The following is an 18235-nucleotide window of genomic DNA, read 5'->3' on the forward strand; positions in this document are numbered from 1 at the left end:
TAGGAAACATTTTTTTATTTCAAAAGTAACCTATCTACTGTTATAAAAAATAGGGGTTGATTGTAGAGGGGTGACAGTTAAGGGTTGTATGTATTTTTGTATGCTGTGTCATAAAAAAAAATAAAAAAAAAATTGGTTTGGACAGCCCTTATCATTTAGGGGTTTGAAAGATATATAGTAGCCGATTCTCAGACTTACTGAATATGCACAAAAATTCATATGTATAGAGATTTAAATATTTCAGGCAACAATAGAAACAGTCTGTAGATTAATAGCAAGCGTGAAAATTGATGATATCCGAGCGATACGGAATCTCGCGGAATGCGTTCAAAGAGTAACGCATAATAATTCAGATGTGAACAAATTGTATGAAGCCAGCGAGAATTGGCTAAGGAAGCAGGAATTGTGCGAAGTTACGAGAGAACTTAGGAGATATGTGTTTAAGACTGAGCGTTGGCAGGTCGTTCAAGGAGTTCGAGGTATGATAAAGGTGAGTTTATAAATTCATTGCGTTGTATCTTCCAACCCTAGTGCGTTCGAACCACCTTTGTGTGGACTTAACACGATCATCACGTGAATACCATTATACAAAGTCCAGCTATAAGTACTCAAACGAAGCAAAATCTATTGCAAATAACATTTATTACTTTTACAGTGTATTAGTTTTATATATAAATATAAAAAGTTATTTCGAAGTACACAAACATTTAACAGATACCAAGCGTATGGAGAGTTTTAAAAATAACATTTGGCTATGCCAATGTATGTTGGTATGGACCTACTTTGTGTAATAGCAGCAATTCTCTTTATTCACCACTCCATTTTAATATCGCAATATATTGTACAATGTATTGGCGCCAAAATGAGAAAACCCAAAGAATGATATAAAAATGACAGATTCTAAATTCAAATCTAGTATTTTGTTCAATTGTAACAGTATTAATGGCCAGTATACATCGTGTTTGAAACGTAATCACGTTTCTTTTTCTATTTAAATAATATCACTGCCAGTATCGAATTTTATTATCTATTATATTTTATCGAATAAAACTTTATTTTTCTGTAGAAACAAATTGAGGCAAAATGAGTTTATTTATTTATTACAGAAATACATACATTATTACAGACTATGCCAATACGATAATGTCGATAAACATTAAATAATTAAAATACGTATATATATAAATACATCGATAGTGTTGGAGATTGCATTCAATAGTCGCAAGGTTTTAACGGAGATCTGTGCAACACACTGCTTCTTGCTCTTAGTATCGCAAATAACCTATTACTAGGAATAATATGATAATAAATTCATAATAGAAAATTCATTGATACCAGACATCAGTAAAAACCGGCATCGCTGTGCATTGGCGTGCCAGTTCGATAGGATCAATGTTGGACGTATTATATCTAAAGTCACACGCGTCGAAATCATAACAATTAAGATTAACAGATTAAGAAAAGTTTAATATCGTTGAGCTCTTGTGCGTTATCATTGTCAAACACATTGTATAGCATATAAAAGTTTATAGATAATTATTGAAGCTCGATTTCATCTCTCATAGTAGGGTTAATTTTATAACGTGTGTAACTTATTGATTTTAAAAAACGCTAACGAGACATAGAAACATTTACAGAACAAATGACATACAAATACAATATATATATATATATATATATATATATATTGTATTTGTATGTCATTTGTAAAATTTTATATATATATATATATAAATAATCGCTTATTTGTCAAGATATTGGTACAGTGGTTAAAACGATTAATCAAAAATATCCGCACAATCAGCCATATAACAGGCATGCAAATGTCAAATAAATTTTTACAATGTCTTATTAAGTACATAAAATAATGTCAAGGTTAAATTAATTAATTTTTGTCTACGCTATAAAGGCACTTTGCCTTTTTCAATCACTTACAATCACATCACATCAATTCCCCTTGAAAGAGTATGAAAGAATGAAAATAAAAAAGATTTTTAAATAGACTTGGTACACACATTATTACATGCATTTTTTAAAATTGTTGTTTTTTTTTCTCTTTTTCAATAATTGTATTATTATTTTAATTGTTAATATATTTATTTACCGTGTATAGCTATGAAAAACCTATGTATAGGTATGGGTAAAACCACTTGTTTTAAAAAGGTCAATAAAAATCAGAATGGTGACTTCAATAAAGACGTTTCACATCATTTTGACATGACAACGTCTTGTAATTCGATGGAGCAGGCTGCACGCATGAAAAAACATGACGCTTGCGGCGTTACCTCGCTCTGAGGCGTTTCTTTTAAGGCTTGAAGTGCAAGCGAGAGCGCGGAACGAGCGACAAAGAGGCACAATCGGCCTCTGTCGTTGTCGCGTTCGACATCTGTCTCTTTCCTACTTGAGTGAGCGATTAAAAAATATTTGACATAATTGTATTTATGCGTACAAATAAATATAACTTGATCAACTCAATTGTGATTTCCATTTACCTACTTCTCTTTAACCATACAAAATATCTATCAAACGAATAAAATGAAAATTTTCTTTTGAAAAAGCAACCATTCAATCAGTATTTTCTTATGACGTGTTCACGTTCAACTATCGTCAGTAAACCGACTTTACAGACAACCGATTTTTTTTCAGGCTTCTGGAGTTAAGCCAGACGTAGTGGGAGAAGAAGCGGTCAATTGGGGTAAAGCGGTAAGGGATATTTACGATACAGGTATAGAGCGTTATGCTCCTCACAGACCCTACTTGATGGACGTTTTGTGCGTTGCTCTACCCGCATTAAATATTCAAGAGTTTGAACAACTTTTTGACGGTATGTTATAGTTCCTTTAAATTTATTCCGTTTCCGACTTAAATCTAATGCAATAGGCATTATCCTTTATTGTATTATAATCTTCCATCATAATCAATAATAATATTAAGATGTATGATGATACTATATGATGTATGTTTATCTACATATTTTGTTTTTAACTAGCTTATGCCTTTTTTTACTTTTGATGTCTTTGTTTATCTTTTCGCGTGTAGTTTTCCAACCTTTTACTTGAAACTGGCATACAATCAAAACTATTGCCATAATATAAGAAAATAAATAAATATTTTGTTGTTATCGTATTTAGCGTCCGCGAGTCTTAAAATAACATTTTTAAAACTACTTTCCTACACTGAAATAGTTTTATTTTATTATCTTTAAATGTAGGTGTATAGAGCTGTGTTGGCCTAGCGGCTTTAGCGTGCGACTCTCATCCCTGAGGTCGTAGGTTCGATCCCCGGATGTGCGGTTTCACTAGTGTGATTGCATTATTATATCTATATCAAAACGAACGAACGAACGACACGAAGAAAGTATTCGCAAATCTTAAGAACACTTCCCAGATACTATTATTATTCGATACTTGCGTTTATCACTAACCAGTTCGGAGGGCGAGCGCGGGATGAGGTAGCGCGCGGGAGGGTGGGAAGTCCCTCAAGGGCCGGCAGCCGCAATGCGCAGCCAAACGATTTCCACGCAACGTCCATGCCATTCCGATTTATCTTTCGCACCTATTATAACTATTGTAAATTAGCATGTCCAACAACGATAGCATTTGGAGACTTTGAACTTTGGAGATCGAAAATTACTATGTAAACAAATGTACTTTTAGATGACGTGAGCTTCTGCAAATGGGCAGTTCCGGCGTTGGTATACCTCATAGAGCTAAAAGGAAACGAGCATTTACCACTTAAAAAATCCCAAATCGCGGAGCTCCTACCACTGGTTTGGAAAGCTCCAGTGGAAATTGTAGATCGATTATGGGCGGATTTCGAATCGAATAGCACATTTGAGGAAAAGATCGAAGCGGCTTTAGTGATAGGAGCTGGTGAAGCTCGACTATGGGCGGAGAGGATCGTGCTGAATTCCGCGCCTCCTCTTCAGGTGTTGCAGCTATTACCACTTCTGCCGTCTGATATGCGTCGTCGGTAAGTTCTTCCGCCTGTTTACGGAGGTATGCGCACTATTAATACAGATTTTAATTTTTCCAAAGCAAATTCAGCCAAGTTAATTAGGAAATAATGATTCAAATTTCATATCGTAGATAATTAGTTGGTTGTTACTGAGTATATAAATTAAAAAAATACGCTATATTAAGATGTCGTATCGCTTCCAGAGTGGCCTCTTCTGCGCTAGTAGCTGCAGGTGTGACAGGTGCAGGGGGCGTGGCCTGCGCCAAAGAGGGCGTGGCCGTTGCAGCAGTGAGGGCGCTACTTGCTGCCACACCTACCTTGGAACTCGTCGACATTATTGCTACACTCGCTGATGGTAATATACTTCATCACACGTATTTGTAAATGATTGTTGTCTGATTCGTTCAGGTTATTGTTTCAGTTGTTTGACGTTTTAAACAAACAAAATAAATTGATAAATTGGCGAAAATGTAGAAGTTAAATAATACGATTTGTCTCTCGTTTGGAATCCTACGAAAGTATTTCCTAGGAAATTTATAAACTTGCGGATTTTGTTATATTCCGGTGGAATATATACAGTTTTTAAAAAGTTGGTTTCATGAGTTTGACAATGTACTTGTTGGAATGATTTAAAAGAAAACTTGACAAATTACTAAACACTTAACCGATGGCCAAAAGGAATAAAAAATTACATAGACGGTTAAGAAAATAAATGTATAACTTAAATCACTATTAAGGGATGGGGCCAACCTCATTTTTAAAATAAAGAATTCGATTATAAACAACAGTATTAAACGAAGGCTTTGTGTCAGTTTTAAATTTGTATAATTTAAAATATTATATTTATTATTTATGTAAAAAATAAAAACACTAATTTGTCTTTATAATTAAATTTCTAAACGTTGGGATCCATTTCGATGAAACTTCGAGAATGATAATTGTGTATTTAACTTATTGATCGCTGTAATGACGGACATATCTGGTTACCAGATAACTACATATATTTTATTCAGCTGAATTATATTATGGTTTTTGTAATAAAATAAAATATGTTTATTATGGAACATAAGATACAAGTCATTCAATTTGAAACGCAGACATCCCTACACATCGGCAAAGAAGACGTTGAGTAGGCCGAGAGAAAAGCAAATCATCAAAAAACACTTATTTTAAAACAAATATCGCAAATTAATTAGAAATAGCCTGTCTAGCACTAGTCCCAGGGCCTTTTATCAACTAGATAATCGTTCACTTTGTAGTAAGCCTTTTTCCACAGCTTTCCTTTAATACATTTCTGAAATTTATTAAAAGGCAGAGACAACTCTGGGATTTTATTAAAGAAGAGTATTCCTTTTCCCAACAAAGAATAACTTTAACTTTAGGTAGTCTAATACGGGGAAATTGCAGCGTTTGTTCCGAGTATTAACATTGTGCGTATGTTCTATTCTAGTAAACTTATCACTATTTTTGTAAACATACATAATATTTTCATAAATATATGGCGAGGGAAAGGTAATCTTTTTTTATATCCACGTTCAGATGAAATGGAATGCGATTGGTTTGAGGCAGCATTATCGCAATGGGCACGCAACGCAGCCGCAAATGCGTGTGCCGCCGATATACTAACGCGCCTTCACGAACTGTGTTGGGATGCGCGTACGCTCGGAGTCTTACGTGTTTTGGTTCCTATGCTACGGTAACGCCTTATATTATAATTCAAAATTGTTCTGTTACAGAGTAACATATCTAATTCATAGAATTTCTTATCATGAATTTATATCTGAAATTATAAGATTTGTTCTTTGAAACTACCGTCATTATAAAGGCCGGCAACTCACTTGTGAAGCCTCTGGCCTCTACTGTCTATATCACTTAACATCATATGAGCCTTTTACCCGTTTGCATCCTGTTCTATAAAAATATACAATTTTTTTTAAATTGTTTAAAAAATACGACTAATTCTACGTAATGAAGCTTTCTGAATGTAATGTGTACATGCAAACGCACAATGTTACATAATAACTCTTTATACTTAACATTTTATAGTGTGTCCTATTTTTTTATATTTTATGTAATAATAATTTTTATTAAAAAATTAGGTGTGGCTATAATCTATAAGTCTTCATCTCTTATCTGTTCCGCGATTTTTTTAATGGCAAGTAGGTGATCAATATTCTGTGGCTGGATACGTTTCCATTTTTTGGGCCGATTTGTCGATGGTTTCCATCACTATACTAGGTGTTACTCGGGCAGATCAAAAGGCCATGCGGTGTCAAGTGGTGAACAGCTGCAATTTGACCATGTGACCTCTGTGTCGGGAGGCTCACATTCAGCCAACTATGCCAACTACTCACATTTTTAAATGACAAGACACAATATTTCCAGGGCAATAGATTCGTCGCTGGTCGAAGACCTTATGTCCCAATGGTCCAATCGTCTCATTGGTGCGATACGCGTCAAGCCCCGCCCCGGAGGCGATCAACGTCCGTTGATACGTTGCCTAAACGATTACGTACGAGCTCTAACGCTCCTTACAATTGCCTTCGAAAGAGTTCCAAGAGCACACCACGAGCGACCTGATGCTAAATTGCATCAGGAATTATCCTCTCAGCCATTTCAATTGGTTCGGCAGGTCAGCACGCTCTGTGTTGCGTTGAGAGAATCCGTGCGAACTGCGTATGATGATAATCTGCGGGAACTGTTTAGGTGAGTTTAAAGTTAAGATTTATTTATTAACACGTTACATTACAATAGAAAAAAATGAACATAATTAAATGAAAAGGAGCGCAACTGGCGGCCTTATCGCCTTCGAGCGATCTTTTCCAGGCAACCACTGTGAGTAATGGAAAAAAAATGTATTACATTACATAAGGTAGGCAAGAAGTGCAAAAATACATATTACATATAGTTATAAATAAGAAACTAAACTGGATACATGAAAAACATAAAGTAAAAAGTGCGTATGAATCACGATAATCCAATTCCAGATCAGTCTCACGCCAGTTAGTAGTTAGTAACAAAGTTAGGGATACGATGTGGATAATTATTTAAAAGAAGATAGAGATGGAGCCAGGCGAATAGGGACGGAAAGTGACTTCCATAGCCTAACTGCAGAGACCTTAAAGGATTCGCCAAGAAGCCAAGAGTTATGAGATGGGATGTTAAGGATATAGTTTTTTTTAGATTTAAACAAGATTGTAAAGAGTATAAAGAGACGGAAATATATATGTCGGAGAATGAATATTTTAAAATTCCCGCCACTCTGAAGTTAGTCGTAGAATGCGGTGTGGTATGGTAAGGTAGACTGTCAACGTTGACAATTGACAATGCCTAGTCTGTGTGATCTACCAAATGTCAGTGGCGCGACTGTTTCGTGGCAGTAAGTGAATTCTCTAGTCACTTTAGTTTCGAACGTCGCCTGCGCCGGACGTGCGCACTGACAGTGTTGTAATGTCGGACGACGGTAGTAACACCAATTTTGCAATTATTAATCGTGTTGAATCTGCGACATATATACATAAATACATCATCATCATCAGATGTTAAGTGACACAGTCGTCCATGGACCGAGTATTTTCAAGAGCGTTGCCGGATATTTAAGAATTGGTACGCTCTTGAAGGACCCGAAGTCGAATTGGTTCGGAAATACTTCAGTGGGCAGCTGGTTCCACATAGTGATGTTGCATGGCAAAAACTGCCTTAAAAGTATGATGATTGTTTTTCTACTTACGGCACATTAAAAGAAGATTTTTTTTTAACGAAGATTTTTTAAATCTAATTAATGTATTCGATGTTAGTGGATTCCATTAATATGATTAATGGAATGGAAAAATATTTATTTATCTACATCTTAACAATTATTATATTATTTTTTTTTAATTTTATTATAAAATAAATTTAAAATTATATTAATACATTTTTTTTCTTCATTACTTACACTGCTAACTTTTACTACTATTATTATCTGTTCTCCTGAGTATTAGATTCTCTTTTCTTAGAAGCACATTTCACGCAGGTGCCAAGTTGATTTCTTCGTGTAGTACCAAACAACCAGGCTCCGAAGATCACTACTTATATGGAAATTGTATTAGTTTTTACGACAAACTCCCAAGGGAAATTAAAGAAATATCACTGAATAAATTCAAAACTCTCGTTAAACGTAAATTAATCAATAAAGCCTTTTATAAATTTTACCAGTTCCAACAATTTGTATCACCCAAAAATTAGCAATTAAACAGAGTGGCGGTGAGTTTCTTGCCAGCTCTTCTTGCTAGATCTACGCCCTTGACTTTCGAACTGAATAAAATAAAAATAAACGCATTTCGTTTCTCCAGAGTGTTTGAGTGCGCCAACTTCAAATGTTTAAGTTCGGCCCTGTTCTGCCGTCAAGGGGCTCCTTCGACATTCCGTGCTATACTCGATGATGCCGTATGGCAGCGTCTCGTTCAGACATCCATCACATTGCCCATCATCTCACAAAGCCACGCTACGCCTAGGCCAGGGGAGACGGCTTCGGTACAATCGCGCGTTTTCCTCACTACGCTCACTGATGATCCACTTTTGTATGACTTGCATGAAGGAGTTCAGGTATATTATACTTTAATAAAATACAGCTTAATGGTTGCAGAGTTCTTCTGTTTTTTTTTAAAATCTTAAAACTTAATTTAATATTTATATTTTAATGTAATAAAAAAAATCAGTGGCGTTACGAATATTTTAGGTCTGGGCCTCAGATTTCTGTAGTGTTATAATGATCATTTGTCAATCGAATAGGTAGGAGATCAGCCTCCTGTGCCTGACCCATGCCGTCAACTTTTTTGATTCCTCGACGTCTTTTTTGAGTCGGTTTCTTCGCCATTTGAGCGAATGTTAAATGCGCACATAGAAAGTCCATTGGTAAACAGCTGGAGATGAAACCTCCGACCAAGGATGGGAGTCGCACGCTGAAGCCACCAGGCCAACACTGTCCTAAAATAAATGTTTCATTAACATTTAGTCCCTAGAAGATTTGTATTTCCTATTAAAATAGAGCCTAGTTTGTCGTCATTTGATTTGAAAGCTTAATTATTTTTTAATAATTCTTCAGATGGAGACAAGCGAGGCGGAAATGGGCGGACAATTAGGTGCGATATGGGTACACGAGTGTACGAACACACTCTCCGTACTCTTACGTCACAGCGTGCGTGCGTTACCGCCGGATCTATACCTGACACCTATACGTGCTGCGCTTGCGACGTCACGAACGCGCCCGCTACGCTGGCTTCTAGCGCAGGCCGTATGTGATGTACCGTCCCTCGTAGATACCCTACGTGACGATCTGCTCGCTGTAGCACTAGACACGTTAGAAAATGGCCTAAATGCAATACAACTATACGTAATCGGTGTGGTGAAACCCGTTCCGTTGGATGTTGCACGAGCGACGGGGGTTTTGACAGCCCTAGTCCAGACTGCGGTGGAATTGGAATCGCGGGCTCCGAGGTTGCTCACAGACACCCTCGAATCGTGGTCGCGCGCTCATGCGGGTTTGGTTTTACCCGATACCTGCTATACGGAATATGTCGCAGGTAGGTGACTAGGTATTCTCTAGTATACCTAAGCACTATAGGGGGAGGGGTCTTTAATTTTCTTATTTGGTATATCGACCCCCCCCCCTTTCAGTCAATAAACGTATTAATGTTTTGTACGAATTCGTACGTATTCCGTTTTCAAGCGTAGACAATGTGTGGGTAGTTTGTGTAAAAAGTCTTCGTCAATGCCGGTACGACAAGACAATGTTCTAGTTTACACTTATAATTTAAACAAATAATATCAGAATGGTTTGTGTCGTATGTCAAATGAATGAGAAAGAAACAAAACTCAGTCTACAAAAAAAAAATACTCATTCATGTGACCACCATTCAAAGATCGGCTCTCTTGTCAAAATCCGAGTACCGTTTCAGTGTGTTATATAAGTTATAAAATGGGTAAGTTATCTATTCTTTATATATTTTTTTATATTAAAAAAATATCGTACACTAATCCACGCTTTAGTTTTTGAAATCGAATCCAAAAAAAAACCCTATAATTTTTCCTACTACCCCTTTTTTGTTGATTTTTTTTCTATTTTATTACTTTATTATTTAATCCTAGTTTTAACTCAAACTTACAGCAAATTTACGAAATAAGTTGGATTTTACAAAACATTTGTACTTAGAAAGATACTTTCACAATAAAATTCAAATAGTATAGGTAAAATGCAAAAAGTTCGCACGACGCACGCACACATGCAAAACGTGACGTTTATGTGTGTGCGTGAATTGCTTCGACTATTGAACTAAAGTGTTTTTTTTATCTACTTTTTTATGTTCAACTATGAACTTACTTAGTTACCTATATTTTTTACTCAGCATATGTGAGGTGATCAGATTTGTCTTGTAGTGAAGCTGTTGCACCGTAATCTTATAATATAAAAATGAATCGCAAAATGTGTTGGTAAGCGCAAAATTCTACAACGCCTGGACCAATTGTACCAATTCTTTTTTTTAAATGTTCGTTGAAGTCTAAATATGGTTTTTACGGCGAGAAAAATTCGAATAATTTACGGGAAAACCCTAAAACAGCCCTTTTCTTTTTTCCCATACAAACGTTTTGTAAATAAAATGTAGAGTCAAATGTAGTTTGAAGCCCTCTGGCAAACATCCCAGTCGGGGTTTTTTAGTGGGTCACATAAGAGTGGCCAAAGTTCGTGGAAACGAAGATACTTTCGTCAACCGAGCTGACCCTCACACACTGCCCTATCATCAGGGTGACGGTTCTGTTCAGGAGATTTTTTTGCGCTAACTATAAATTAGGCAGGAACAATAAACTGCCTCATTCCAAATCTATTTGACAGAACAAAGTCTGTCGGGTCAGCTAGTCGATTATAAATATCGATAATTTTATGTTTGTTGTAGTTGAGTATATTTTTTACTCTGCAATTATTAGGTGATTTGATTTTTCCAGTAATGTTGTTGTAGAAGGATTGATATATGCAATCGATTATAAATATCGATAATTTTGTATTTATCGGTAGTGATTATTATTTTGTTTGTAGAAACATTTTTTACGCAGCAATTGATGAATAAATATTTTATCAATAGAGTTTTCAAAGTATCGATATCCTATAATCGAAAATAAAAACATACAGTTTTATAAAAGTTTATTGGTTTTAGAAAATTCACCGAATCGGCCCGAAGTCACCAGAAGATGTCCAGAACCCAAATTTGGCGCCTTGGTTCCAAGTTTCAGTTATTCCGGGGGCAGCATGAATCTGCAGCCGGGCGCTGTGCTGCCGCAGTGGTGTTCCAGAGGACTAGTCTTTTGGAGACCAACCTGCTGTCCGGTGATGGCATCCCCCACTCCGGGCCTTTCTTCTTCTTCTTCTCCGTTCTTGAAACGCCGTCTTAGTCAGCGATCGCTTGATTTTGGGCGATCAAGACAACCGCTAACGATGGCGGAAATTGAAGCGGTCATTGCACATTCCGGCAGCGACATTGAAGAGAGTAAAAGCGAAGATGACGCTACGGGTGACTTTATAGCAGATATTGGGGAAGCTGTGGATGGCGAACCTACAACGTGGGGAGCATGAGTCATATCGTCAACGATTTACGTTCTGAAATTATTTGGGTTGAAGAAGCAGAGGAATAGGTCCAAGGGAATTTGGGTGGTGGTGACGGCCACTCATCTCAGTTTTCATGGTCAGACGACTTTTCCACGGTCTCGGCCCAGAAAACTGTGTTCAGGGGATCTTTTGGCCCTACCCAGATTTCCCTGGACTCCGTAAATATTTTCGAATATTTTTGTGGGGGAGACATAATTAACACGATATTGGAAGAAACTAATCTATGTGCCCGCCAAATGCTTGAAATAGCAGCAGAGCTTGGGGTTCCGCCCAAAAACCTTATGCAGTGGACGGAAACCGATGCGCCTTTACAGGCTGTTGGCGATCGATTTGGGAATTTGGGTGTTGGTGACGGCGACTCATCTCAGTTTTCATGGTCAGACGACTTTTCCACGGTCTCGGCCCAGAAAACTGTGTTCAGGGGATCTTTTGGCCCTACCCAGATTTCCCTGGACTCCGCAAATATTTTCGAATATTTTTGGGGGGAGACATAATTAACACGATATTGGAAGAAACTAATCTATATGCCCGCCAAATGCTTGAAATGGCAGCAGAACTCGGGGTTCCGCCCAAAAACCTTATGCAGTGGACGGAAACCGATGCGCCTTTACAGGCTGTTGGCGATCGATTTGGGAATTTGGGTGTTGGTGACGGCGACTCATCTTAGTTTTCATGGTCAGAGGACTTTTCCACGGTCTCGGCCCAGAAAACTGTGTTCAGGGGATCTTTTGGCCCTACCCAGATTTCCCTGGACTCCGCAAATATTTTCGAATATTTTTGGGGGGAGACATAATTAACACGATATTGGAAGAAACTAATCTATATGCCCGCCAAATGCTTGAAATTGCACCAGAGCTTGGGGTTCCGCCCAAAAACCTTATGCAGTGGACGGAAACCGATGCGCCTTTACAGGCTTTTGGCGATCATTATGTTAATGTCTTTTAATTATCATGCTAAAGTTAAAGACTACCGGACCACAGGTCTGTTGGAACTGTTCAAATTTAGGAAGCTTATATCGAGGGACAGGTTCATGCTGGTAATTAGATTTTTGCATTTTGTTGACACGGTGCCAAATTACGAATTATCGTACGACAAAAAAATTGCAAAAATCTCACCAATAGTTAAACATTGTAATAATAAATTTTACGAATTTTATAAACCCATTGAGTTTTTGAGAAAGAGTCGTCTTAGGTTTTGGCATCAAGTCATTTGAATTCAGCGAAGCAAGGACAGGTAACTAATTAAAATTTATAATGCTGGCAAAGATTCTAGTTTTGTCCAGGATTCATGGGTTCGAAAATCTTACTGCCAAGGTAGGTCTTGAGCTCATGAATGAGTTCTAAGACTTATTGCATACTTTGGTTATGGATAACTGGTATAACCAGTTACAATTAACCAGATTTGAAAAAGTAGGGACACTGATGTTATTGGTACGATGAATCATAACAGGAAAAATGTGCAGACATTAAAAGTTTACAAGAGAAATCGTTGCTGCGGGGAACAGCATTATTCCGGCATTGCGGGGACATTTCCTTGGTCTGCTGGAAAGATGTTAAATTAGTAACGGCCATTTCAACTTACCACAGGTCCACAGGAGGACATGGTTCCGAGCAGAAGAGCCGGCGTAAATGTTTTAAAACCGTGTGCCATTAAGGATTACAACTGTTACATGGGAGTTGTAGATTTGAAGGACCAGAAACTGTGTGTGTGTCTGATGTACCGAAAACGAGGATCCAAATGGTATCACAAGGTGTTTAGAAAACTACTGAATAATTTAAACGCCTTCTTGATACACAGGAGGAATTCTACTTTCAAAGTGATGATACATACAGAGTTTCAGGTAGACCCTCACAGGAGAAATATCAGGTCAGCGCGCCCTTTGCCTGAACGCGAGAGGTACCAACAAAGTAATCACTTTCCAATCCAAATTCCAGCCGACCAACATGCGCAGCAGCAATACGCAGGAAAGAAACTTCAGTGAAGTGCTCGAAATGCAAGGCTTTTCTTTGTTTAGGAGATTGTTGGAAAGATTATCATACTCTTCACATTCTTGCACATTTATCATAATCTTAGGTACAAGATTATGATGAGTGTAATCATTCAGTATGTTAATTAACCAATCTTATCTGCTCTCCGTAAGTGTATGTCTTCATGTAAATTGACATTTCTGCAAAATATTAACATCTTTGGGGATGTTGGTTAAAAACTATTGTTGTTTAATGTTATTTGCTATTGAATTTATTCAAATGTCCTAGAATTTGATAGTTGACCATTAATTTTAGATGTACTATTGTTAATACCGACAGTATCGATATCTATTTTGGAGCAACACTAGAGTCGCAAAGCAAATATCAATGTTTAATAAAACTTTCGTACATTACGACAAATACTGAAAAACTTTTGTTAACACATTTTCAATACAGATAGTATCTATCTATCAATAGTATCGATACTATCGAAAGTTTTTTTAAATATTGGTATTTGCTACATTACGACAAATACTGCAAAACTTTTGTTAACACATTTTCCACACAGATAGTATCTATCTATCAATAGTATCGATACTATCGAAAGTTTTTTTAAATATTGGTATTTGCTACATTACGACAAATACTGCAAAACTTTTGTTAACACATTTTCCACACAGAAAGTATCTATCTATCAATAGTATCGATACTATCGAAAGTTTTTTTAAATATTGGTATTTGCTACATTACGACAAATACTGCAAAACTTTTGTTAACACATTTTCAACACAGAAAGTATCTATCTATCAATAGTATCGATACTATCGAAAGTTTTTTTAAATATTGGTATTTGCTACATTACGACAAATACTGCAAAACTTTTGTTAACACATTTTCCACACAGAAAGTATCTATCTATCAATAGTATCGATGTTATCGAAAGTTTTTTTAAATATTGGTATTTGCTACATTACGACAAATACTGCAAAACTTTTGTTAACACATTTTCAACACAGATAGTATCTATCTATCAATAGTATCGATATTATCGAAAGTTTTTTTAAATATTGGTATTTGCTACATTACGACAAATACAGCAAAACTTTTGTTAACACATTTTCAACACAGAAAGTATCTATCTATCAATAGTATCGATATTATCGAAAGTTTTTTTAAATATTGGTATTTGCTACATTACGACAAATACAGCAAAACTTTTGTTAACACATTTTCAACACAGAAAGTATCTATCTATCAATAGTATCGATATTATCGAAAGTTTTTTTAAATATTGGTATTTGCTACATTACGACAAATACAGCAAAACTTTTGTTAACACATTTTCAACACAGAAAGTATCTATCTATCAATAGTATCGATACTATCGAAAGTTTTTTTAAATATTGGTATTTGCTACATTACGACAAATACTGCAAAACTTTTGTTAACACATTTTCAACACAGAAAGTATCTATCTATCAATAGTATCGATACTATCGAAAGTTTTTTTAAATATTGGTATTTGCTACATTACGACAAATACAGCAAAACTTTTGTTAACACATTTTCAACACAGAAAGTATCTATCTATCAATAGTATCGATACTATCGAAAGTTTTTTTAAATATTGGTATTTGCTACATTACGACAAATACTGCAAAACTTTTGTTAACACATTTTCAACACAGATAGTATCTATCTATCAATAGTATCGATACTATCGATATTTTTTCCATATCGATTGTCATTATCCATAGTATGAAGAATAAATTAGCTCACAGTTACATTAGTATAGATATAATTGAGTGTCACAACACTGGTCTACCAAAGACGTAAGCAATATAAACGAAACTATTTCTTAGATACTGAATATAACTAAAAGAAAATTAAATATAATAGGTACATAAAAAAATACTTATGAATAAATTATTATTATGTAAACCTCGAGTTTTATTTTTAAACTTCACTTATTTGGAACAGTCAGTCCTGAAACCCTTACCTTTTTTATGTCAAAAAAATCTTTAAGATTTAAAAAGGCTTTTATAGTTAATATTTTGAGTCGTATATTTATTTTGGTTTTATATAATTATGTATGCAAACAAAACTATTGCATTCAATTATTTGCGCTTGCGCTTACTTGTAGTTTTTTGTAGATTCAGGAAGGAAACGCTGGAGTTGTATGTCGGTAATGCGGCGTGTGTGCTCGAGCGGTATTCGCATGGCCGGGCTAGTTGGGGAACTGGGATCGCTGGCGGTGACGGCCGCAAATGACATGCGCACGCTTCGTTCGATTGGAGCGACGTTGGGCTGCGCACTGACAGCGGACGCGGTTGAGGCGTCCGACGAGAAAGTGCGCGAAGCTATGGTGGCCGTATGTATTTCACCTTTAAAATGCTAACGGTCATATTACGTTGGATTTGTTAGGTCATATTTAGTTCGTTATTCCGCAGAAAATATGTAAAAGAAATGTATTTAACCTAAATTAGCGATAACCATGACATAAAGTTTTACAAATACTACGCGATAAAGTATGGCGGAAAACTTTCGTTACTTCATCGATTTGGATCTTCATTACGTTCTCGTCATTAAAGATTACTCGGCGTAAGATTCCAATATATATCGTTCAGTATTCATTTAGATAGATTTTAACATTAAAAATAACACTTTCAGCTTATAACGAGTGGGTTTAAGGCCCCAATCTCACTTATCACAGTCTACTCAAATACAAATCACAGAACCAACTCTATTATGTAAACTTTAGTCAAGATAGCGCCTCCACCTCACTCTAAATTTGGCATTTGCTCTGCTGTGATTGGGCGTAACTGTATTAGTTTTTTTTTATGATTTTAATGAACTAAAACATACAACGAATTTTAAAAAATATTTCACAATTAGAATGCTACGTAATTCTACAATGAGATAAAACGATTTGTTTCCTAGCGTTCCTGTTAATAATCTAGTTTTCTAATTAATCTTTAAAACTTTTAATGTATATTATCAGAATTTATTAGTGTTCTTAATGTCGAAAATCGTTTAAGGAATACAGCTACCTAGCTATATCAGTTACAAGCTATCTCATTTAAAATCTATGACGATTATGGTAAACATAAATGTTACAAAAAAATAAATACTAAAAATATAATAAAATCTACCAGTTTTAGAATTTCTTAGGAAAAATTGCAAATTAGGTATCCGATAAGCGTTTAGCATATGCTATTGTTTTTTTACATTTTTCTAAATTAGTATTATGGAGTGTGTGTGCGTTTCAGTTGTCGCTAAAATAATAATAATAAATTGCGTTTCCAATCCTTAGAAATATTTAATAAACAGTTCAGATTCTAAATCTCGTAAATTTTTTTCGTTATTAACTTCCTTCAGTACCATCGGATCGGAATGCGTTCACGAGTCTCCTCCAGCTTTTACCAAATATTTGTGTCCATGCCTTTCTTTCTCCATTCGCTTCTTCTATCTACCTTTTAGGGTGCCATCTTCTCCTTTTTCCCCTCGGTCGTTTTCATATATTCGTCCTTATAGTCCACCTTTTGTCTGTGCATCTTTATGCCCCGCCCATTGCCATTTCTGTTTAAGGGTATAAATGAGGCATAACTTTTGTTTTATGTCTTATTTTTTACGTCTCAGCATCATAATTATTGTTCACAGGTGCGTAAGCGAGGAGGCGCCGGCGCATACCTCACGCTCCTTGCGGCTGCCGCATCCGTATATCCAGCTCTTGTTAATGCTGAGAATGCCCGGTTAGTTATTCTTGTTTTCCAACTTCTACGTTTTTATAAACCGTAGTGTATGTTGTCATCGAACGGCATTACTATACTTTAAAACTTTTTCAAAAGAAGTTCTTCTTTTTCTTATAAGTCGGAATTTATTATAAGATTTATTTAAATCGTATGCTTTGCTACAGTGATTTAGTTAGGGTCAATTATTTTATAGACTACATACAAAACCATAGTAGGTAAGGCATCAACACAGATCTAATTACAGAGTGTCAGTGTTACAGCGAAGGCAATCGATTGAGCTGGAAATATTAAGTTATCTATTTTAACAAACGGAAATTGAGTTGAGCATGACGTACAGACCCAAGCGGTAACGCAATGAAGTTAGGCTCTGTACATCGAGAGCAAACAACATATATTAGGTCCTTACATATGAAATTGGCGTTATGTCGTACTGGCCACTTTCACCTCAAATACCTCCTCTTTGGTTAGAAATTCCAAATTCAAAGTTGTACAGCTACTTACTCATGTACTTGTGCTTCGATGACCGTCATTCATTTGTTTTTTTTTCTTCTGTTTTTTTCTGTTTGCGTCACTCATTTTACAAAATGGAAAACTTAAAGTATCGCATTATTTACGAGTACGAGTTCCGCCGTGGCACTAGTGCTGCGGAAACGACTCGAAGGGTGAAAAGCTTGAAAGGTGGGTACCTCACGAATTGACTGAAGCAAACCGGCAAACGCGCGTCGACTGCTGCGTTACATTACTGAACCGGCACAATAATGAAGGTATTTTAAACCGAATCATTACCTGTGATGAAAAATGGATTCTTTACGATAATCGGAAGCGCTCAGCGCAATGGTTGGAGCCTGGCCAGCCAGCCAAATCCTGCGCCAAGCGAAAATTAACCCCAAAAAAGTTACTTGTAAGCGTTTGGTGGACTA

At 36.2% G+C, this 18235-nt stretch overlaps 1 protein-coding gene across 5 annotated transcripts in view; it reads left to right on the forward strand.

The window, feature by feature from the left end:
• LOC123715256 overlaps nt 1-18235 on the forward strand; it is a 75240-nt gene that overhangs the window by 19421 nt on the left and 37584 nt on the right. For 4 of the 5 annotated variants that reach the window (XR_006754411.1, XM_045670203.1, XM_045670202.1 and 1 more), the window contains 10 exons: nt 245-490; nt 2647-2824; nt 3657-3972; nt 4161-4312; nt 5497-5653; nt 6343-6663; nt 8292-8544; nt 9044-9521; nt 15717-15934; nt 17224-17315. Coding sequence is in view for 4 of the 5 variants with exons in the window: in XM_045670203.1 (XP_045526159.1) it covers nt 245-490; nt 2647-2824; nt 3657-3972; nt 4161-4312; nt 5497-5653; nt 6343-6663; nt 8292-8544; nt 9044-9521; nt 15717-15934; nt 17224-17315 (2411 nt within the window). In the remaining variant the exon portion in view is untranslated. Of the gene's footprint in view, nt 1-244; nt 491-2646; nt 2825-3656; nt 3973-4160; nt 4313-5496; nt 5654-6342; nt 6664-8291; nt 8545-9043; nt 9522-15716; nt 15935-17223; nt 17316-18235 lie in introns of those variants that run through there. The other variant, XM_045670206.1, reaches the window with a different exon arrangement.

The sequence above is a fragment of the Pieris brassicae genome, chromosome 10 (genome assembly GCF_905147105.1).
Source record: "Pieris brassicae chromosome 10, ilPieBrab1.1, whole genome shotgun sequence".
NCBI lineage: Eukaryota > Metazoa > Arthropoda > Insecta > Lepidoptera > Pieridae > Pieris > Pieris brassicae.